At 47.2% G+C, this 23,473-nt stretch overlaps 1 protein-coding gene and 1 long non-coding RNA gene across 4 annotated transcripts; one reads left to right on the top strand and one right to left on the bottom strand.

Annotated features, from left to right (window-relative positions):
- Positions 1 to 675: 675 nt before the first annotated feature.
- Positions 676 to 7,554, top strand: LOC112062310 (uncharacterized). 2 transcript variants are annotated; one of them, XR_002890660.3, is made up of 3 exons: positions 676 to 1,140; positions 1,227 to 1,326; positions 5,687 to 7,554. It is a non-coding gene; the product is annotated as an uncharacterized lncRNA (long non-coding RNA). The 2 variants fall into 2 exon arrangements; XR_002890661.3 differs by having other exon boundaries at positions 5,622 to 7,554.
- Positions 7,555 to 13,180: 5,626 nt separating this feature from the next.
- Positions 13,181 to 22,748, bottom strand: UCMA (upper zone of growth plate and cartilage matrix associated). Of its 2 annotated transcripts, XM_007126033.3 has the most exons (5): positions 22,390 to 22,748; positions 22,000 to 22,065; positions 21,820 to 21,915; positions 18,351 to 18,449; positions 13,181 to 13,710 (listed from the first exon to the last, which is right to left on the bottom strand). In XM_007126033.3, the coding sequence occupies exons 1-5, from the start codon at positions 22,445 to 22,447 to the stop codon at positions 13,613 to 13,615; spliced, it is 417 nt and encodes a 138-aa protein (XP_007126095.1). In that variant the 5' UTR covers positions 22,448 to 22,748; the 3' UTR covers positions 13,181 to 13,612. The 2 variants fall into 2 exon arrangements, with proteins under 2 accessions (XP_007126095.1, XP_028351303.1); XM_028495502.1 differs by having other exon boundaries at positions 21,820 to 22,065.
- Positions 22,749 to 23,473: the final 725 nt, after the last annotated feature.

Raw genomic sequence — 23,473 nt, 5'->3', positions numbered from 1 at the left:
CAGGCACAGTGGTTTGTTTCACCGCTCTTGTGGCAGCCATAGGTGATGCTCTAACAAGGAGGCTTGGCTGTGTTCAGCAAAACCTCACGAACACTGTGGCAGGCTGGATTGGGCCCTTGTGTTATAACTGCCAACCCCTGACAGTAGGCTGTGCGTGATATCATCACTTATCTGGTCGTAGGCCACGAAAGTCTCTCAGTAGACATTCAGCTGGGGAACGTGGTGGAGAGGCTCGGGGCTAAGTGCTCGGGCAGCTGATGCTCAGGGTGGGAGTGGAGTCTAAGCCAGATGGGGAGGAAGGATGAGGCCGGTGGGGTGACCCCTACGGCCCGGACCCTCTCAGATCCAAAGCTGCTGGGAGACATAGTCCCACGGCTTCACTCTTTTTTTTTCTGTTTCTCTCTCTCTTCTCCAGCGTAAACTTCATAGACAATGAGCTTTCCCCATAGCATCCCAGTGGTTCCTCAGGGATGGATTCACCTACCATGTTAAAAAGTGAGAATGAGAGTCTCCAGGCCCTTTGAGTGAAGAGAGTGAAAAATCTTTGGGTTATGAAAAGATTTCCTTCCTGTTGTGTTGGTTTCACACCAAATTTAACATTGACCTTTGAGTGGAAAATCAAGATAGCACTGTCTTCCCTGTTCTTACTACTGAAAAAGGCTGGGGGGAGGATTATTCAAACCAGAAGGAAGAGTAATCCTTTCTTATCACAGCCTTTTAGTTCCAGAACAGGAGAAAAAGGGGCGAGCCGTAGGCTGCACGTAGCTGTAGGCTGGCTTCCTCAACCCAGGGGTCTTCCCAGTGCCCGGCACTAGAAACCAAGCTCCCACTCATCACCTATAGCACGTGTAGCCCTGTTGTACTACCATTTGAAATTCCTTCTCTGAAGTATCTAGCTTACTGCAGAGTTGAAGACCGTTTCTCAAATCACTGGAGTATTTTCAGTAGCAATAGAGCATAGCCTGGAATATGAATGTCACCTTGATCAGCTTCTGCTTAAATGGGGGAGATCTTCCCCCAAGTGCAGGGAACACTTATCTTCATGTGTATGGGCCCGTAACCTCACGGCTGAGTCAATCCCATCTTTTCTGTTTCAGTAATTGTGGCCTCTTCAAGTGGGAACGGGACGGAATGTTAAAGGTATGTCATCTGCAAGGTGATGGGTTTTAGTGACCCATGCAAATAATATTGACCCATTTCTTATTAAACTATTTTTATTTTTCTAGGAAAAGACAGGTCCAAAGATAGGAGGAGAAACCCTGTTACCAAGAGGAGAAGAACATGCCAAATTCCTGAATAGCCTTAAATAGCCCCGACTTCAAACAGGTACCCACAGCCTACATTGCTTCTTGTGGTTCTGGAAAAGCAAGAGTATTGGCTCTGAATTGCCCGTGTTCCCGATGGACACAGTCAGAATGAATACTTGCTAAGCCTACAACTTTGCCCCCTTCCTCGGTTGTGTTGGTTTAACATCAAATTTAACATTGACCTTTAAGTGGAAATTCAAGGTATCATTGTCTTCCCTGTTCGCGGTACTGATGGCAGAATTCACACAGTTTTTATGCCCCAAACTGGAAGGTAGATAGAGAGTTGTGTTTCTCTCTCTTGGGTTGTAGAGAATGCAGTGTCGCTTCTTGATCACTATAAGGTTCTGGTATTTATATGGACACCCAGAGACAAAAGAATGAATTTAGCTCAGGTAACCTGCCTAACTTCTGGGCTTCAGTTTCCTCATATGTAAAATGAGGAGGGTTGGACTAAATGGTCTTGAAATGTGTCTTTGAGCACTCAAAGTCTAAAAATAATATAATGTTTTGCCGTCTAGAAATTGATGACCGTTGCCCTTGATATAGTCTTGCTGTATTGATATTAAAAGCCGGGTTCCTTCTGTTGATTCTACTGTTACCTCTGTTTTGTTCTTGGAAATCAAGTCACTGACCCACTTGGCATTTCATTTCATATCTATATGGTCTCTGTGCTGTTACAATATCGTGGAGCTCTGTAATGGAAATGCCTAAAATCTCATCATTTTAAAATGTGGCTTTATTTAAATATGGCTTAAAGAAAGTGAAACCTCTAAGCAAAACAAACATAAAATTTGAGAAGCCATGAAGCCCAATTGGAAAACAGAAACATCCCACAAGGAGAATCCTCTGGAGTTTGGGATTTGCAGATATGCTTTATCATACACGTTAAGAATTATAGGCCGGGGATCGCTGCATGATGCAGGGTGAGGGGCAGCCTGGGACTCGTGGTTACACCCGAGTCTCGGCCCTTCCGCTCACTAGTTCTGTGACCTCAGCCGAGGTGCCCATCCTCACTTTCCCCATCTGCAAAACGAAGGCGATGATGTCTTGGTGGCGCGGACTCTTGTGAGATGGCACGTATGCGCGAGGGCTCAGTAGGTGCGGCTTTTGTTCGCTTCCCAGGTAAGAGCACAGAGACCCGAGAAAGCAGGCCCTGAAAGGAGAGTTTGGTTGCGGGTCAGGAGGCGGTGTCGCAGGTGAGGCTGGAGAAGGAGGTGGTGGCAGACCTTGAACTTCGCAGTGCCTCCATGGCTGTGATGCGGACATGGGTCTTGGTCCTGTGTGTGCTGGGACCCACGAGAGGGTTTTCAGCAGCGGGTTCTGTAATACCACTCAGCTGCTGCGTGGAGAATGAGGCGGGGGCAGGGGTGCTAAAGGCAGAACGATGCTGGCAGATCACAGCACTTGAGGGAAAGGAACGGTGGCCTGAACGGAAGGGTGATGATGGAGGTGGATGGTGGTGGATGGCCTTAAAGGAACAGACAGACTGTGCTGGAGACAGAGTCCAGGGTAGCATTCGGGTTAGGTAGCTAACTGCATGGATGTTGAGAGGAAACTCTGAAGAGGTGAGAGACAGACAGCCCCGACGTTCAGATGCACCAGGCTTCCCACCCAAGGGAGATCAAGGCGGTGACAGGAAGCAACTCTGGGGCAGCTTGGCCCACAGGGCAAGACCCGTACGTACTGTCTGAGGTTCCCCCAGAGGTTGCTAAGGGCACATGGGAATGTGGACTGTAGCCACCATTTTGTACAAACATTAGGTGCTCAATATGCTTCTGAAGAAATAGCAATTTCATGAGGACCAAGGGCCAAAAGAATGCGGTCAGCATTCCAGATAAGGCAGGATGGGGTTTCACTGGGTCAGCTCCGTCTTGTTCTTCAGCCAACTCAGAGGCACCCATAATGTCTTGGGTCTTTGCCCTGAAGCAGCCCAGGCTCTGGAGTCACGGTCAGGAATCGGGGTGTATGACTCTGTTAGAGTGACCAGCAGAAGAATAGACGGGGCGATGAATGTTACTCATGGAGGACCCTTTCCAGGTCATTCCTCAAACACAGCTCAGTGTTTATGGGGGAAATGACGAAAATGACGAGGACTGGCTTTCAAAGAAAAATAAAGGGATGGAAGGCAGCAACGGGGGTTTCGGTGAACCAGAAGTGGCTGAGTTACTAATTGTTAAAGCCAGGTCATGGGTACGTGGAGACATGGAGTCTCATCTCTATATTGTCACTTATGTTGTAAGATGTCATGATGAAAAGGAAAAATACAAGATAAGCAGCTTGAGCTTGTTTTCTCCGTGACGCCTGCCTGGTGTCCCTGGGAGCAATTGACGCTCCTTCCTCCAGGTTGTTGCTGTATTTTGAATGTTGCTCTGGCAGGGAACTTATTGTAATGGGTTTGTTTATCCATGTCACCTGCAAGCTTGTGTATCTTAGGGTGGTTCAATTTCCAGGTGCCAAACACAGTGCTGCCCTCCTGGTGCTCAGTGAATGTTGGGTGGGTGGAGGGAATTTACACACTGTGAATACAAGGACTTACCGTTTTCTTAATTGTTCAAACAAACAAACAAGTACAAGTACAGGTCCAACCTCACGCAGGTTACCACCAGAAAATTCCATTTAGGAGAGTCCTCTGCCTTGGCGACCTGATTTTCCAAATACCATTTGACCCAAGTGGATGCCACTTAAAGACTGGGTCAATCGGTAGGGTTATTATATTGGGCTTTAAACTCTAGCTAGGAATAATGTAGGTTTCCCCCAAGATGGTGTTATAGTAGGGACATGAGGTGCTTGTGAGAGATGGTTGGTTTAGGTTTCTGAGAGCCAGAAATAAAGTTCACACGCCTTAGATGTCATCAAAGTCTACTCTCTGTGCATAGAAGGTGCTGTGTCTGGCGCTTGTGTTCCCCCTAAGGTCACATCCTTACAGCTATATCTTTAGGAATATTTCACTTTCCAGGAGGTGTGTGTGTGGTTTTTTTCTTTAATTTTTAACAGAGAAAATGTTTAAGTTTCAGAAAGAACCAAAAGCACTTGAAATTCTGATATTTTTGATGGCTCATTTTGAGTAGATGTGTTTGTCCCATAAACCCGACAGAGAGCTATGGATCTGCAGTAGGTCACAACTGAGCAGCTGCCTGGGCGCTGAACGCCAGGTTGCTCTTTGAGGAGCCCCTTCCTACCTAAGAAACTTGTTCTTGTTTGAACCGGCGGTGTTGTCAGAGTCCAGATTCACTTGCATATTGTGTATAAGTCATGTAATAACATTCTTATAAAGGTTAATGGGTGAGCTGAACCTAGATGCCCTCTGTTTTTAAATTTGATTTTTACATTTTAAATAATTAAAAATATAATTGAATTACTTCTCAGTTACTCTAGGTGTTGGGGGGCTTCCACTGGGGTTGCATTGTATGTGTGTGTGTGTGTGTGTGTGTGTGTATGTGTGTGTGTGTGTTTTGTTAGAATATTCAGGGATGGGAAGGGATGGGTGGGCTGGAGGGGGCACTTGTTTGCATTGAAAATATGATTCATCGTGAGGCCAGTCTTTAATCCTACCACCTTCTTTATCAATGTGTATTAAATGCTTTCATATAAATCCAAAATGTGTGTGTTTTTCTTATGCTGTCTTTGGCAACGTAGAGATTATTGTATAATCACAGGCCATCAGAAGAGAGTAAGCACATGGTGGTCTAAGTTAGTACACAAAAACTGGCCCTGTCCTTCATGGTTGATCACAATGTTCTGATCTTTACAATAGATTTTTTTTTTTCTGTGCCTTTTTCCTTTCCTTTCTTATTTGGTTTATTTTATTTATTTATTTGGCCGTGCCACAGGGCTTGCAGGATCTCAGTTCCCCGACCAGGGATTGAAACTGGGCCACGGCACTGAAAGCCCAGAATCCTAACCAGTAGGCTACCAGGGAATTCCCTATGTCTTTTTCTGTTTAGAGGAATTAAGTGGCTTTTTAAAGAAAATCATCTTTCTCTTGAGTTTTGTTAAACTATACTTTCCCTTTCCAAACAACAAAAGGAAAACTGAACTAATGTAGATAACAATGATCCAGAATAGCAAATAAGAAGCTTCTGAATGATTGGTGTGGAATTGTCCCCAAAGGGAACTTAAAACATTTAAAGTTTCCACTTTTAAAAATTTTCCAGTTTTCAACTTTTAAAAACATTACAAGTTGATATATAGTTAAGTTGACAGGCAGTGATTGAACGATGGGGTTCTTGTGTAAAAGTTGATGATAGAAGTAAGTAAAGCTTGATGTTTATAAGAGATTAAATGTGTCTGACAACATTAATTTTTTTAAATCAGGAGAGTAAGTCTGTTTGCCTGAGTTGTCACTGCTTAGCAGCCCATCAGAGCCTCTGCTCTTACAGGTAAAACAGACATCTCAGATGCCATGAGGAGAGCTTTGGAAACAGCACCACTCAAAAGAAGGATGACTGACCCCCAAAATGAAATTCTGTATTTGCCAATATTGAAGAAAGAAACGGTGATATAGCTAAAGAAAATAACAGAGAGGCACAGAAGGTGGAAGAAATCAGTTGGCATCAGTCGGCAGCAGTTTGTGGAAAAGCTGTGGAATTTTAGAAAATTAAAGAAAGACAATATAGCCCCACAGCTGAACTCTCCAGATCAAAATGGGGAAGAGGCCTGCCATGTCCTGCACAGTCAGACCATGTATCCAGTAAAACTGACCTGCATTTTGGAGAAAAGCGGGACGTCAGTATTCGAGGTGGTGAAAACTCAAAGCCATTTCACCGAAGAAAGGAAGAAAGAACTAGAAATATAGAGAGAGTGGATTTTTGTTATTCACAGTAATTATGTTTCATAGAGTCACCAGCTGAACTAGCAGATACCCAGTCACTGCTCCTAGAGGAAATACAGGCTTAGGTTCCCTTGAGCCTCTGGTCACGTCGTCTTCACCGGATCAGTACATAACCTTGTATTATGTGCGTTTCTGTTTAAAGACACCTTATTTAATATGTATCGTCGATTCATTAACGCGGAACTCACAGCCGACAGCAGTGTATCTCCTAGTGGAACAAAGCTGATCTCAGCGCGCGCTTTTCCTCCAGAGGGTGCATCCCAGCCTTCTTGCCCTCGGGAACACTTACGCACTGTGCCCGTGGGCCATTTTCAGCAGCAAGAGTACACCAAAGACGCACAAAACTGTGATGAACATGGCATGAAAAGGACATCTTTTTACAGCATCAGAACTGAAACCAGCAAAAGTTGTTGCTTTGTTCTACCTCAGCTGAGAACAACTTAGATTTCTCGTTGGTCTGCACATGTGCATGTCCATAAGTGACCACAAAAAAACCGCATGTATTGCTTTTGGAGTTAAAAATTTTAACAATTAGGTGAATTTGGAAAAACATGGAATCCACAAATAATGAGGAGCAACTGTGTAATATTTCCCAAAACAGGGCCAGATCCGGGAGTGTCCCCATTTTGCAGATTAGAAAATTAAGTGATTTGAAAATATGGGAAGAAACCAGGACTGCAATCAAGTCTGTGGTAATGTTGCTTAAGCAGAGACTCCTCTATTGGTATTTCTTTAAGTCAACTTTATTAAGGGCTAAATTTCACACAGCAAAAGGCACGCATCTTAAGTGTACAGTTTGGTAAATTTTGATGAATTTATATATCCACGTGACCACCACCACAAGCAAGATAGAGAACATTCCCACCACCCCAAAAAGTTGCCTCTGCCACTTCCCAGTCAGGCCACATGCCCTGGTCCCATCCATCACTGATCTGTTTATAATCTGTTTAGATCTGTCTTTCCTAGAGTTTCATATAAATGGAATCATACAGAATGTACTCTTACACTTCACTCTGCATATTTGGAAATAAATCCATGTTATCGCCTGTGTCCACAGTTCATTTTTTATTGTTGAGTATTTCAACTGTATGGATATGTCACTATTTATTCACCTGTAGATGGACATTTGGGTTCGCTTGTTTCCAGTTTGGGGCTGTTATGAATAAAGCCATTAGCAATATTCAGGTATAAGTCTTTCTCTGGATATGTTTTTGTTTCTCTTAGGTAAATACCTAGGAGTGGGATTTCTGGTAAGTATGTTTAGCTTTATAAGAAACTGCTAAACTGTTTTCCAAAGTGGTCTTTTACATACCCGCTAGTGAGTCATGAGAGTTCCGTCTGCTCCACATCCTCACCAATGCTTGGTATTGTCAGTCTTTTCAGTTTTAGCCATTCTGATGGGTGTGTGGTGGGATCTCATTGTGGTTTTTTTTGTTGTTTTTTTTTTTGTTTTTGTGGTACGCGGGCCTCTCACTCAGCGGCCATGGCTCACGGGCCCAGCCGCTCCGCGGCATGTGGGATCCTCCCAGACCGGGGCACGAACCCGCGTCCCCTGATTCGGCAGGCGGACTCTCAACCACTGCGCCACCAGGGAAGCCCTCATTGTGGTTTTAATTTGCATTTCCCTCATGACATCTTTTCCTGTGCAATTGGCCATTTGTATATCTTTTTTGGTGACGTATCTGTTTACTTATTTACTGGGTTGAGTTGTAAGAATTCTTTGTGTGTTCTGGATACAAGCGCTTTTTGTGGATATATGTATGGTGAATGTTTTCTCCCAATTTGTGGCTTGCCTTTTCATTTTTTTTAACAGTGTCTTTCAAAGAGCATTTTTGTCACTTTGGTGGAGCCCATTTTATCACTTTATGGTTCATGTGTTTTGTATTCTAGCTAAGAAATCTTTACCTGCCTTAAGATCACAAAGATTTTCTTATAGAATTTTTTAATATAGTTTTAGCTTTTACTATTAGGTCTATGATCCATTTCAGGTTAATTTCTGAATAAGCTGTGAGGTAAGGGTTGTGGGTCATTGTTTTCCAAATGGACATTTAGGTGTTACGGCACCACTCGGTGAAAAGATTATAATTTCCTCATTGGATTATTTTCACTCCTTTGTCAAAAATCAGTTGACCATACATTTTGGGGTCTACTTCTGGACTTAGTTCTGTCAAATTAATCTGGATGTCATTCCTTATGCCAGTACCATTGTCTTAATTACCGTAGCTATATAATAAGTCTTGGAATCAGGTAGTGTTAGTTCTCCGGCTTTGTTCTTTTTAAAATTTGTTTTGGCAATTCTAGGTCCTTTGCGTTTCAGTGTAAATTTTTGAATCAGCTTATCAATTTCTACCCCAAAAACCCGGCTGAAATTTTTATTAGGATTGTGTTTTATCTTTAATGTTAAGATTTTGTATCTATGAATATGTCTCTCCATTTATTTGGGTCTTCTTTAATTTTCTCAGCAATGTTTAGTGGTTTCAGTGTACAGATCATATATATATTTTGTCTTTATTTTTAAATAGTTTTGATGGTGTCATAAACGGTATGTTTTTCCATTGTAATTTCCAATTATTATTCTGCATACATGCTAGTATACAGAAATACAATGCATATTTGTCTATTGGCCTTGTGTTCTGGGACCATGCCGAACTTACCTACTAGTATAGCAGCTTTTTTATACATTCCTTAGGATTTTCATATGGGATCTTGTTGCCTGAGAAGTTTTAACATTTCATTTCCTGTTTGTATGACTTTTTTTTCTTGTTCCCAGTCTGAGGAGGAAAGCATTTTCCTTCACCATTAAGTATCAAGGAAGTATTTTGAGTAAGGTTGGACAAGATCTCTAAATAATGGTGTGGTTTTTTTGTTTGTCTTCTTTTATATTCCCTGGAGTGATGTTATCAATTGAGCATTAGTGGGCTCAACCTTGAGAGGAGGAAGTGGATTCAAGTCCTGAGCTAAGTACATTTTCAGGTGGTAATGCTGACTTTGTTACATAATTATTAATCGTGCCAAAACAAAAGTAGCGTCCAACTGTGTGTCATTCATGCACTTTGAGTTAAAGGTACAAGAAAAGCTGTCTTCAGTGACTTACTAAAGGAATGTACTATTCTTTTTCTCAGCAGTGATTTCAAGGGACCAATCTAACGGTATATTTGGGTTTTTTATCATCTAAATCCGCTTACAAAATAGAAAATATCTTGCACCTTGCTACTACAATTCTGTGCTGGGTACATGGTAAACAACCAAACATGAGCTAAGAAAATCATACTTGAAGGCTCCTGGACGTCACTGCCTCATATTAATGTCGCTGTCATTTTATATAGAAAGTTTTTAATTTGGGAGCCTACACACTAAATGGTTCAGGCTCACTAGTGTGTTATTTGCAACTCATTATTACAGGGTCTAAATTAATGAGAAATTATCTAGAAAAATATTTTTCACTTTCGCTTTATGTATTAAATCAGTGTTGTTTTCAGGCATGTCCCCTCAAATATCGCTGTTCCCATAGGAAGCTTTTTCTTTAAGAAGGCTTTATGAAAACTGCTTAACTGTAAATTACTGTACAGATTTTCAGTGGTAGGAAATTAGTTTAATATGTAAAGTAGGCATCACTGGTCAAAAATGAATTTTAAAGTTTAAAAATAAAAATGGAAAAGAAGTATAGCTGGATACTTAGATGTGCACAGGTCACTTGAAGGATGCTCAAGACTTGGGGATGATGGTTTTCTTTGGGAGACGGGGAAAGGATATTGAATTCTTTTTTGTCCTGTGAAAAATTTAAGTCATGTGTATACATTACCTATGCACAATATTTCTAATTAAAAAAATCAAAATAACGTGGAAAGTGGACAAAACTTTTTTTAAAGTGGTAGTACACTGTAAGATCACAGAGTATACCAGTTACAGTTGTGAACTAGAATATCCATACTTAACCAATTTGCTTTTGTACAAATCCCTTAAGAACGTTTAAATTATGAAAAACTTACCAAAGAATTAGAACGTAATGGTTGAAAAGGAATTAGAAATGAATTTTCCCAACTAAATTTTTTTAAAAAGCATATGACACTTAAAAAAAAAATTTTTTTTTAATCATTTTGGGTCTTAGGAAAATTACCACCTCCTTCCAGAAATCTAGGTAAACAAAGGCACATGATAATAAGTTACAAAATCTCCCCTGGAGCACACACACTCTCAAAAAAATAAAAGAAGAAGGAGAAGGTGAAGAAGAAAATAAAATGACAACATACAAAATTAGTGGAAAAAAATAATGAGTTTTCAACAATTCATCGTTGGACAAAATTTGATTTCAGCCACTTACCTGGAACCCCTAAAGGACTTGGGGATGGTAAGGAAAGAACAGAGAAGAGTTAGTTAGAAGAATGTCCCAAAGGCCATCCTTTTGACAAAGCCTGTCTCCAAAAACATAGATCCTCCAGTTACTAATTCCTATGAAATTCAGCTACCCAGATTCCGGTCATGTTTCCTTTGGCATCCTTCTCCCTACCCAGGAAATGGCTGCAATTGGTTCTGAGTGAAGGAATTCTAAAACCCGGAGGTATAATGGGGCCCTTGTTAAGGATGGGGTAGAACGAGGTAATAGAATTCTTCTTTCTGCCAGAATTCTTTATCTAGAGCTGACATGCCAAGCCTGGCTCTTGAACAAACAAGGAAAGGCTTTTTTTCTTTTAAACCGGCCACTCACCGAGAGCATTCTCGGTATTTGACATCTCTATGGCCCCAGCGTTCCCTCCTGTGTAAGCAGCAGGCTTTTGGAGCCAGGTGGCTGCAGAGTACGGCCTTGAGTCAGACTGCATCGGCTGCCGTGCACCTGGTTCCTGGCCCTCCTGCCGGAAGGCGTTGGCTGTGTGATTGTCACCATATGAGCCAGACTGTGGCTCCTTTGTTTCCTGGCTGAGGTGAGAGAGCAGTGCTTTGCCTTTTCTCTGTTGTACATCTGGGTGTGTGAAAACACACGCACACCCTCGTCAGTTGGGGTTACCCACCTAAAGGGGCAGGGGCTGGATCTTCTGGCTTGGCATCTGGCTCCTGGTCAACCAAGAGGGCATTTCATGCGGGTAGAGCACAGGCCCACTTGGATCGCTGGCCCAGCAGCTGGCAGCCCTGACTCAGGACCTGAGCTAGCAGTCAGCAGAACTTGCACCTGCCCCACGACAGCCCTGTGTCTCGCTTCCCCGAGTCACCGAGCTGAGGAGAGTCACTGTGGTCCCCACATGCCTGTAGCAAGAATTTCCCATCTGTGTGTGTGGCCGGGTTCCATGAGGATCCCCGCCCCCGAGAGCACAGACCCTGGACCAGGGGTCTCTCTGGCCCGTTTGCGAAGGCTCCCTGGCCTGCTCTTTTCAAGGGTGCGGTAGGAAGCAGGTGGGATGCGTGTGTGAGGCTCCTGCCCTGTAGTTCAGAGAGGACCACCTCTGACCTGTGTTCCCCTCAAGCTGACTGATTTCTCCAGTGTAGACCAGAGATGGCAGAGATGGAGGACAAATAGCAGAACTCCCTTTTGGTCTGTTCAGCTTTACGCTCCGAAACTTTGGAATACTCATTCCTCCCAAATAATTTCAGTCTCACCAGGTAATAAGAAGAAACAGTAATGAAATATTGAGGCATCTGCAGAGTTTTTATTTCATGCCAGTTTCTTCCACTGCTGTCCCCTTCTAAGTTGAAGCTCCTGGTACTTGTAGTAGGAGCTGTGGGGAGCAGCGGGCTTCCTGAAGAGCCTGTGTGTTGAAGACAGGCCCAGAGGCGGGGGCCGGCCAGTGGGAAAATGTGGCTCGTGTAGGTGGGGTGTTCACTGACAGCCTGGTTTCTGATAAAGTGCTGGCTCTACGTGAGGTGGCTTGGAATGTGCCTAATTGCTTGATCACTAAATGTTTTTAAGGATTTTTATCCCAGTCTTTTAAAAAATTACTTTGCATTCATCGCAGTGTCCAGATCTAGTTAATTGTCCCACCTCTGGTGGGGGATTTTACTACAGTTGAGCAGCTTTTCCTCAAAACAAAGTTGCCCTTTACTGTTCTGGAAACGCAGCCTCCAAAGCAGGCTGGACCAGCCAGCCTGGGACCCAAGTCAAAGGGGAGGCACAAGGCCCCGGAGCGGGGCGGGGGGATGGCCAGGAGTGGTGCTTGTTCTTCACCCGGGGTCCGCTTGGTCTTCGAGAGCCGACCCCACAGGGGTGCCCACTGAGGCTCTTCTTGAGTTTTCTGCGTTCTTAGTGTGGAATTCCTGAAGGCAGTTGGGAGCAAGGCTGGAGGCAGCCTAGCGCAGAGTCTGGGGCAGGAAGGCAGAGCCCTTGGGACAGAAGAAAGGGCACTGCTCTGGGCTGAATTGTTTCCCCCAAAAGATACGCGGCAGTCTAACTCCCGCGACCTGTGAGTGTTGACCTTATTTAGAAAGAGGGTCTTTGCAGATGTAATCGAGTTAGTGAGGCTGGTAGGGTGGGCCCTTAACTCAATGACTGTTGTCCTTATAAGAAGAGACACAGAAACACAGAGCGGAGAGTGCTTGGAGACATGGGGAGAAAAGGCCGAGTGACAGTGACGACAGAGACTAGAGTGACGCTGCCACAAGCCAGGGAACAGCTGAGCCCCCGGAAGCTGGAAGAGGCAAGGGAGGACCCTCACCTGGGGCCTTAGGAGGGAGTGTGGCCCTGCCCACACCTTGATTTCAGACTTCTCACCTCCAGACCTGTGAGAGAATAAATGCTCATTGTTTTAAGCCTCCCAGTTCTGGCACTTTGTTATGGCAGCTCTAGCAAACTAATACTATGAAGAAAAAGGAGGTGATACTAAAACTAAACCTTATCTGCTGTCTAGTTTTGGTTACAGCTGGACTTGCTCTTGCCCTGGCCTCTGAGTGATGCCATTAAGAAACCACCGTTGAACCTTAAGACTCTTTTCGGAGACAGGAGAAGCGCCTGGGCTTGGAGAATGGTTTTTCCCAAACAGTTGCATTAGCAGGTCCCTTCCAGTCACGTGACTGCTGAGACCGGCTGCGGACGTAGTGAGCAGTGCTCCTGAGTCGAAGCTTCCCGCCACCCAAGTCGGTGAGAGTCCCAGCGTCACCCGGGAGGGGCAGGCTGGTGCGGCTCAGTGTGAGATTCGAGAAGACGACGGTACAGAGTGTTGACTCAGCGTTTTTATTCGTAAACTCTAAGCAGGCACGTGATCTTTTCTCTCTCCTGTGATTCTTGCATTGTTCAATGGGCCAGGAGTCTCGCTGTGGGAACCATGGCGAAGCAGTGGGAAACCACCATAGGGGTGAAGCCCCACAGGCCTTGGCTCACCTCAGAAGTTCACCTGCCCAGAAGCGCAAGCCAGGGCGTTTCCGTCCACGAGAACAGAAGGCCCCGGGCTGAGGCCGTGGGGCGGGGCCTGTCTGTACGCAGAAGAGGTGCCCGAATACCGAGGGTGGGCGGGTGTGTCAGGTGCCGTCTTCTGGGCGCATCGGGCTGAGGTCAGACATGGTGGCGGTTGTAGAGATAGGGTGGGTACAGGCCGTCACTGTGCCACTCGCGCCACTGCTCGATGGCCTCCCGGCTTCTCTCTTCCTGTTCTGGGGACGAGAGATGAAGTCGTCGTGTGAGGATGGAGGGCTCTGATCTGGGGGCAGCCACCGAGTCCGCCCAAAGCCGCCCCCCCCCCCCGCCTGTGACACGTGACATGAACCACTGTGCCTGCGTGCATGGATGACAGACAGAATGTCGCAGCTGGAAGGGCCTGAGAGGATGCCGGATCTAAAGGCCTCGTTTTACTACAGATCGGGCCCAGATAGGTGAGCGTCACACAGCAGACTGCCGAGAGAGCGGAGACCGGGGTCCTGCCTTCAGTTCAGTGCTCCTGCCCTGTACAGCCAGCGAAGGGCGGAGACCGGGGTCCTGCCTTCAGTTCAGTGCTCCTGCCCTGTACAGCCAGCGAAGGGCGGAGACCGGGGTCCTGCCTTCAGTTCAGTGCTCCTGCCCTGTACAGCCAGCGAAGGGCGGAGAGCCGCGTGCAGAAACTGGCCCAGAGACACACCAACAAAGACAGAATCCAAAATCACAGCAGCAGAAAAATAGACTGTTGAAAAACTCATGGAAATGATTGTCAATTTCGAGTGATGGGATTATGAGTAAGGTGTTCCTTCTTACTGTTTCTTAGCTTTAAAAATAAAGTTATGTTTTTAAAGCTAACTGGGGAAAGGGGTGGATGAAGCAAGTGCAGGAAGATCTTGATAATCCCTGATTCTGGGTGATGGTTATGTGAGGGTTTGTTATACTGTATACTTTTCCATGTGTTTGAAGTTTCACAGTAAAGGCTAAAAAGAGCAGAAGGGAGTTTTTAATGAGTAAGAAAGTCCTGATTTTTCTGTCTTTGATAAGACATGTTTCTGAATAATGCCTTTGTGAAGCTATAGAATTAGCCTCCTGAAGCCAGTTCAAGACTGCCTGTCACTCACTGTTAGGTACCGTTAAAGCACGAGCAGATATCCCAAGGCTATCGGTGTTTAAAAAGCATCCTCAAAAAGTTAAACAGAATTACCATTAACCCAACCTTTCTTAAAACAAGAATAGATGAATAGATAAAATGTGAGATGATAGACAGATAGACAGATAGATAGACAGACAGAAATGTATAGATATGTCTGTATGTGTTATTCATCCATAAAAAGGAATGAAGTTCTGATATGTGCTATAACATGAATGAGCCTTGAAACATGCTAAGTGAAATACACCAGACACAAAAGGACAAATATTGGGTGATTTCTCTTCTATGAAATATGTAGTATAGGCAAATTCGTACGGATAGAGAATATATTCGAGGTTTCCAGGGGCTGTGGGGAGAGGGGAGTTAATGCATAATGGGTACAAAGTTTGTTTGAGGTGATAAAAGGGGTTTGGAAATAAATAATGGTGATGGTTGTGGATGTACTAAATGCCACTGAATTGTACACTTAAAAATAGGTAAGGTGGCAAATTTTATGTTCTAGATATTTTACCACAATTTTTTTTGAGTATTTGGAGAAAACGTTGAGAGGATAGAAAGTTAATAGAAGATAATAGCAAGGATTCAAAACTCAAAATGTCTTCCTTGCCTGTTTTCTCAAATGTGGGCTTCACCAAAAAGTCTGTGACCCTGACTTGGTTCTAGTGACTCGCATCCTCTGTGGCACTGGGCAAACAAGACAGCCTGGTGGCTTCAGGATGTGGAGGAAGTGGGTGTCCCCATGGTCCTTAGCACCTGTGAGAGCCAGGTGCCCGCAACAGGTAGGGCCCTCGTGACCACGGGGTGTTCAGGAGCCATGTCTGCTGGGTATGTTTCCTTCTATGGGAGCTTGGGGTTGGCGCTACCCTGGGTGCTGAGAATCCTCGTAGGGACTTGGTGCCTCAGAGAAAACCTGGAGCTCAGAGTCAGGCCAGGCTGTTAGCCTTGGGCCATTCAGACCTTTCTCAGGCCACGTAGAGCAGCTACCCTTGGCCAATCTTGAGAGCGTGATTTTGACATAGAAGTTGATTTTTTCTTCCCAGGTCATGCCAGACTCTTCTTAGACCATTTCATTTAGACAAAGGGAAGGTCTCGCTGGTAAAGCCCCAAGGCTTGGACACTGTAGCCTTCGTGTAGGGACCACTTGTGGCCAGGCGTCACGCAGCCAGCCTGGGATGGCCTGACCCGGGCTTCCGGCTTTGAAGGTGGAAGCAGACCTGGGCTGCTACCACGTAGGCCTTAGAAGTGGGAGTTCCACAATGTTTATCCTGAGCTTTTGGAGACAGAACTCAGTTATTTTGGCCTTGAAGTTGGTGGTTTTGAGTACAGTTACAAGCTGGAGCCATGACAGAGCCGAGTGAGACTCTAACCACCCCCCTCCCACTTCCCCAGACAAGGGCCAGTGTCCTGGGTGGGTTGGTAGCGGGGCCTTTGACTAAGGTGGGGTTTTCAGGCCCTCAGCAAGGTCACTGGTGTCCAGAAATCTCCCTTCAGACCACCTGCCTAAAATTCCTCCACTGGAAACCCAAGTCCTTCCCGTCACCCGTGGTATCTCTCAGCATTCGCTTTTATGCAGCAAGTACCTCGGGGAGAGAGTGATCATCCGCTGCTCTCCAGTATTCTGAGAATAGGTGACGTTGTCAATCAAGAGAGCTAACTGAACCTGGGGTCCTGACCGACGGGGAGTGTGGGCGCCTCAGAGAAGGGCTCTGAGTGCTGCTCGCGGTGGAGGTTTCCGGCAACCTGGCCTCTGTGCATGGTCTGTTCCGGGGCAGAGGCAAGGGAAGGGGGGAAGCTGAAGTGAGTTTCACACGGGCCAATCCTTGCATTGAAGAACCTCTCCAAGACCAATACGCGTTTGGTCTTCCTTCGGTACAAAAACATGGGCTTTGCTGGCAAACTCGCCTTCGTTTAAATCCTTCACTACCTACGTCACCTTGGTTATTCATGTATCCTTTCTAAGCCTGAGGTTTTAAAACTGTAAAATGGAAATTGTAAGACCTGAGATGCTGGTCGTAAGGATTACGTGGTTCCGTACAGTGTCTGGCAGGGCAAGTGCTCAGCCAGTGACGACGGCTGTCACTACAGTCCCCGAAGGCCTGTGCCCTGCCCTGCAGCCTCTTCCTCTGTGGCCAAGGCCTGAGGCCCCTGGCCTTAGTCTCCTCTGGATTTGGTGGAGGACCTGGCATCCCTCAGGTGCCTGAGCCCTCATCCTAATCCGTCGTGGGAGGGAAAACAGTGAATGTTTTTCATCCAGATGCTAGGGATTTGGACCTGAAACATTTAAAAATGCACAAAATAAAATGCTGCTATTAATACTATGAGTTTAAAAAAAAAAACAAAACACACTGAAGGAATCTTAGAGGCCACATTCTCATTTTCTAAATGCTTCTCCCCAAATGCTTCTCCCCAAGCTGTCCACCAAGGTAAACAAATCTTTAACAGACGTATTTGCCTCTGAATTACAACAGTCTGAGCTTCCCCAGGATGTTTGATTTGCTGGGGTCCTGCCCAGCACCTGTCTGCAGGCCTCAGCCAGGTGCCCCCGCAAGGCCATGGGCGTGGCCTGCAGCCTCCTAATAACCGGTGATGGTGTCCTTTCCACTAAGAGGTGCCCTAAGGGCATATTACCTCCCAAGTCCACCAGAGCAAGCAAGCGAGGGGTTGACAGCTTGGGAACTGAAATTGCAGACTCTCTCTAACAAAGGTCACCTTAACTGGGGTCTTATGTCCAAGCGCACCTTCATCCAGGAACTTACTCGGAAGCATATTTCAATCTTGAAGTTTCGGAAGAGACCAAAAAAGGAATAAAAACACACATTGGCCTGCCTGGTCTGATCCCTATTACCTGTTCTATGGATTTTTTGCTATAGGTGACCCTTGAGGGCACTTAATAGATACCAAGTCTAATCCCATCCCCCATGGGAGGCTGGGGTTCAAAGGCAGAGCCTTCCTCCCCCTCCACCCTCCCCCACACCCAGAGGCCTGGTTGAAACCAGCATTCCTGGGGGGAGGCTGGAGCCCTGTCTCCCAAGGCCAGAGGGTGGGGATGAGGTGTGCTGACTGGTGAGAGACACAGGCAAAGGTCAAGGCTTTGCAAACAAGACGCTCGCGGCCCCTGGGTGAGGGAACACGCAAACCCCGTAGAAGCTTGCTCTGGGTGAGGGGAGCCGCCCCGTCGGCTGTAGATGTTGACGCTGGAGGTTGGGGAGGGTACAGAGCAGGGCCCCGTGACCGGAGCCTTCTGAGTTCACTTGTCCTGGTTTGCTTCCACTGGTCACCCGATGCTGATGATAATAACTAGGTAGATGAAGGCCTAGGAGTCCAGGTTGGGCAGTTCCTAGAGCCATGACATTGATGGAAATCCAAGGCCCTTGAAAGTGAGTTTGAAATCCTCCCAACTCAGCTCTAACGGGAACTAAGCCACGAGTGCAGGTGCTAAGACAGAACACACCCAGGTAGGAGGAGAAAATACGATCAACCAAAAACTCCCCCAGCCCCACAGTCTCCAAGCCAGTGGTGTTCTGTCCTCTTCCATTTCTTCTCAGGTTCTGTAGCCGCTTTTGTGACTTTCTCCCTGTTTCTCCGAGACTCCCATAGATATGAATTGAAAGTAGAACTCCTCTTACCTCCCTCCTCCTCTAGTTAAAATTTAGGAATAAGTACAGGCAAATCACATGGTTCTCCTGCAAAGCTCCACTTCCCCGAAGTCACTGGCTGACGAGCTCTTACCATCGTTTTGCTCCTCCGCGAAGTTCTCAGACTCGTTCCTTTGTTCCTCGAGATGTTCTCTCCGTAGCTCGTCCGCCTGCAGCTTCTGCCTGTTCTCCGCTGGGGGAGGGGAAGAGGCGAGAGTTGCCCCGAGGAATAGGGGCAGCCGCACGCATTTAGGGGGACACTAATCATTCTGCCTGAGAAACTTAATCAGGTGCAAAAGGGGCTGTTGGTGAGGGGGTAGGAGTGGGGCTTCACTGAAATGGTTCACTCCTGACACAGACTTTAAAACCTGAGGGACCTGGGGGAGCGTCCCATCCAACTGCCTCGTTTTGTGAGTGAGAGGACAGACCCCCAAAAGGTGAAGCCATTTAGCTCCAGGTGTAAAACGAATGGTGTATCCAAGCATGCTGGGCCTCTTAGAAGCTAGGAATTTGATGATAGAAATGAATTCTATGAGGGAATAATCCAACTTAATTTCACATTAATTAACCTGCGAGTTCATTCTGCATCTTGGCGCTCCTATCGTGGCCAGAATATATGCTAAGCACTGGGATTAAAAAGTCAGGTAAGAAAGATTCTGTCCCTCTGCCTAAGAGGCCTGTACTCCACTTAAGGAGAAAGATACGAAAATAAATTACACCCAGCATTATGGCTGCAGTGACAGAAATTGCCACCGGGCATAATGCTGGCTGTGGTCGTGGTCGAGGGAATCTTAGATGATCCTGATATGCATGCCTGTAGGTGATCTCTCCCCTTGTGTGGATTGGCCTAGGGGCTCACTTCTAATGGGCAAAATATGACAGAAGTGATGGGATATGACTTCTGAGATTAGGTTACAAACAAGACTGGCTTCCGTCTTGGGTTCGTCCGTCTGTCTGTCTGCCATCTATCTCTCACTTTTGCCCTTGCTTGGAGGGAAGCCAGCCACCATGTTGTAAGCTGCCCTGTGGAGAGGCCCACTCATGGCAGGAACTGGTGTACTTGACCAGTAGTCAGCAGGACTTGAGGTTTGCCAACAGCCATGTGCGTGAGCTTGAAAGCGAATCTTCTCTCAATCAGGCCTTGAAATGAATGCAGCCCCGGCCAATACCTTGACTACAGCCCATAGAGACCCTGAGCCTGAGGCCACCAGCTAAGCTGGGCCTAGACCCCAGAAACTGAGACAATAAATGTTTGTTGTTTTAAGCTGCTAAATTTGGGGCTCATTTGTTACACAGCAGTAGATAACTAGTACAGGATATGGGGTGATCAGGTAAACTCCCTGATGATGAAAATACCTACCTCAGGTATCCATTAGTTTGTGAGGCAATGCATTCCAGTAAAGTTGGCTGTAAACTTTTTTATGAGGAGTCCCAGTTTCACATTATAAAGCTGAAGGTACACCTCTGGTTGGAGAAATACCCCCAGTGATAACTGAAAACTGTCCCTGAGAACACGTAAACATTCCTTGGCTGTTGAACGTGAAGCTTACCAGAGGGAACCTTACCTGAGCTACCAGGTCACAGCTCACCAGCAGGTGCAGCTGTCCCTCATCTGCTCTAATGTAGCCCCCTCAAAAAACCTCTCTAGATTTTAGATTTTCCAACGTAAAATAAGTTTCTAGGTTCATCCATTTCTGCCCTCACACCTTTACATCTTTAGTCTGGCAGAAGCTTAGAGATAGGAATTGCCTGTTTTCTGGTTCCGGATTCAAGTTTATCAAAGTGTTGCCTGCCTTTACTGAACCTGACATAATTGGGCCTTGTTCCACCCATCACCTGAGTTGACCAGGTAACAGCAGATTGACTCAGGTGCATCCTAGGTGTTCACCGGGCTGTCCTGGGTTCCCGCGACTGAAACCCCGAGCTTCCAACCCGGGTGACAGACCTCTGGCTTAATCATGCATCTCATTGTTCTGAATCCACTTAGAGAATGGAAACTATTTGCCTCTCAAATTCATGCAGGCTCCCCGCTGGGAGTCTGCCAAAAGGTTGCTTCTCTCATGTCCGTCAAGAACTGCCTGGACTCCATCAGTCTTTTCAGTGTTTCTTGACATTTGCTAACCTTTAAATCCCAAATTGTGTGAGGCCTGGAGGTTTTCCCCGTGTGGTTGTACTTCTCCACTTAAATTTTAAAAAAAGGGAATTTCATCTCCAAGCATTTTCATCTCACTTCTTGCCCATCATTTGAAAACAGTCCTGTTGTTTTCACTGAGCAAGTTACCTTGCTGAGTGTGCTGAGAGGCACAAAGAGTTTATTCAGACAGACACATAAGTAATGAATCAGGCCTTGGACTCAGAGTCTGTCAGAGCCGAGTCCTTGGAAGAATCTAGTTCAAGGACAGAAAACTCAAATCCCTTCAAGGGTCGGCAGGTCATGGAGATGAGGATCTCTGCCAAGCAGGGGATACCAGGGCCTCCTTCAGGCTGAGAAGGAGACATACTTCTGAGCTCAAAAGCCTCCCAGATGCATTGGAAGTGAAGACTTTTAAAAACACTGCTGGCAAATGTAGAGAATGGACTTGAGGACACGGGGAGGGGGAAGGGTAAGCTGGGACGAAGTGAGAGAGTGGCACGGACATATATACACTGCCAAATGTAAATAGACAGCTAGTGGGAAGCAGCCGCATAGCACAGGGAGATCAGCTCTGTGCTTTGTGACCACCTAGAGGGGTGGGATAGGGAGGGTGGGAGGGAGAGAGACGCAAGAGGGAGGGGATATGGGAACATATGTATATGTAGAGCTGATTCACTTTGTTATACAGCATAAACTAACACCATTGTAAAGCAATTATACTCCAATAAAGATGTTTAAGAAAAGAAACTAGGAAAAAAAAAACACACACTGCTGGCTGAACACCGCTCTCTCAGGGGCTTATCAGTAAGGAAACGGGCCCAGGGAGAAGTGATCAAGGCCACTTAGCAGCAAAGCTGTCGCCAAAGCCACATTTCCAGTTCCCGGTCCCATGTGCCCTCTTCCCTGCTTACAGTGCTGGTCTCTGGCATGTAGGGTACACCGTGAATTACCCGGAAGGCACACACGGAGCTATTGTGTCCCCTCTCCACCGAACATAGATTTTCCCCTTAACATTTTTTTTTTTTTTTTGGCCTCGCTACTCGGCATGCAGGATCTTAGTCCCCCAACCAGGGAGGGAACCCGTGCCCCCTGCAGTGAAGCAGGCAGTCTTAACCGCTGGACCGCCAGGGAAGTGCCCCCTGCCCCCGACCTTAACGTTTTTAACTTTCAGAAACTGAGATGCAATTCGGCACTTCAGTGCGTTCAGCGTGGCCCTGGCCTCTTTGTTTCTTACCCCTACAGCTTAGCCAAGCCAAGACCGACCTACGGTCCGGGGGACGTGACGTAACTTCTAATTCAGAGCTGCAGTCACTGCGACCCGAGGGCCTAGGTTGAGCCCTCGGTCCCCGGCGGTCCCCGAAGCCCGGCTGACGGGGGGGAGAGGAGGAACACGAGGCAAGCGCGGAAGGCAGGCCGCCAGCACCCTTACCATTGACCTCTTCTCGGGGTTTGAGGGACCGCCTGCCTCGCTTCTTGAGGAAATTCAAGGCGTCGGATTCCTGCATGAAAATCTTCCCTTCCACGCCTGAAACCCGAGAGAAGCCGGTCACAACCGGCACATGCTCACCAGGGCTACCTCGGGAGCCCCCTGGGTGGCCCCGGCACTCACCTTCCTGCACCTCTTGTGCTGCCAGCCGCCTGGTGCCCACCGCCACAGCAGTCCCCTCCGGCAGGACTGCGGGACGAGAGCACAGCGTGAGGGCTGCCGCACCCCAACAGGAGCCCTCACCCCGGGCCGGGCCAGGCCAGTCCTTCCCAGGGCTGTGACTTGCCCTGGAGACCTGGATGCCTCAGATACCAGCCACACAGCCAACTTCCCCAGGAAACCACCAGGCGTGCTGGTTTCTCTGTGCTGCGTTGTGTTATACACACACACACATACACACAAACACCCCCCCCCCAAGGTACAGCCTTCTTAACAGTAGGCACCCCCTCTGCCTGGGCCACCTGAGCAGCCTCACCTAACACCAAGGCCTTCCTGGGGCCTCTGCATACTCACTGGACAGGAGCAGCACGGCCGAGAGACAGGAGAGCAGGAACAGCTGTCTCCAGGCCATCTTTGGAAAGGCCGAGGCTCTGTCTGGGACCTACAGACAGAGGGTTCTACAGGTCCTGCGGCTGTCAGGTCCTCACTTCTGCGTCAGGCCGATCAGGAGGGAGAGAGAGAGGCAGGAAGCTGGGATGCCACTGAGGGGGGCGGGAGGGGGGAGCAGGGAGTGGGAGGGGTCCCGGCCGCGACTTCCATTGGCCGCTCCTGCCGGAGCACCGGAGATGTTTTTGGCACCTTGCAAACCACGCAGAAGCAGAGTCTGTCGTCGGAGCCTCAGCCAGGGCAGCTCTGAAGTGGCCTTTCCAAGATCCGCACCCAAGGAGTTGCTGTTGGAATGCCCAGCCTGAGTCAGGATTCCAAAGACCAGGGGCAAATTTCAAAGAGCCCCTGGCATCTGCTTCAGGGGACGTGGGGACTCTAGTCCTGGAAGCTGAAGCATGCGGGGAGCGGGGGGCGGGCCTCAGTGGGGGACTGACTCAGCTGTCAGGCCAGGAGGGACCGTAAAGGCTGGAAGAGCCCCCCTTAGGGTGACTCTGGCATGGACACGTGGGCCGTTCTGACAGTAGCCCCCGACTTGACATGTCCCCAGCTGATGGTCACTGTCAAGCAAAGCGCAGACCCCTTGACCTGGGGCCCCAGAGCCCTTTCAAGACATCGAGGAAGAGAGGCAGTCAGCCTTCCACGCGGGAGAGGAGGAGCGCAGTGTGTCAAGAGCCCCTCCTCTGGGCACGCTTCTCACGGCACAGCCCGTGTAGGGGAGGAAATGCGTCCCCAGAGATGGGAATGCTGATGGAATCCGAGCCCTACGGGGCCATCAGAGCCCAGTCCCTTAGGAACTTAGTTCTTGACACTGTCATTTATTTTGAGCCATCCAAAGAGTTGCCTTTGGGCATTGTTTAGAATCGTCCTAGTAGTGACCATCCCTAGACCCACCCACATGAAGCTCCCCCTTCATTAGACACGCGTAGTAACATCCCACGTGTACTTGGACCATTGGCAGGAAAAGAATGTTAATAGCAGAAAAATAAGCAAG

This window comes from Physeter macrocephalus, chromosome 11 (assembly GCF_002837175.3).
Source record: "Physeter macrocephalus isolate SW-GA chromosome 11, ASM283717v5, whole genome shotgun sequence".
NCBI classification, from domain to species: domain Eukaryota; kingdom Metazoa; phylum Chordata; class Mammalia; order Artiodactyla; family Physeteridae; genus Physeter; species Physeter macrocephalus.
This window is presented reverse-complemented; position numbering and strand designations above follow the sequence as displayed.

Coding starts and splice junctions, on each gene's coding strand:
- UCMA (XM_028495502.1), bottom strand. CDS start 22,447: ATGGCCTGGAGACAGCTGTTCCTGCTCTCCTGTCTCTCGGCCGTGCTG. Junction 22,066..22,389: donor GGCCGTGCTGCTCCTGTCCA/GTGAGTATGCAG, acceptor CTCGTCCCGCAG/TCCTGCCGGAGGGGACTGCT. Junction 13,711..18,350: donor CGCGGAGGAGCAAAACGATG/GTAAGAGCTCGT, acceptor TCTCGTCCCCAG/AACAGGAAGAGAGAAGCCGG.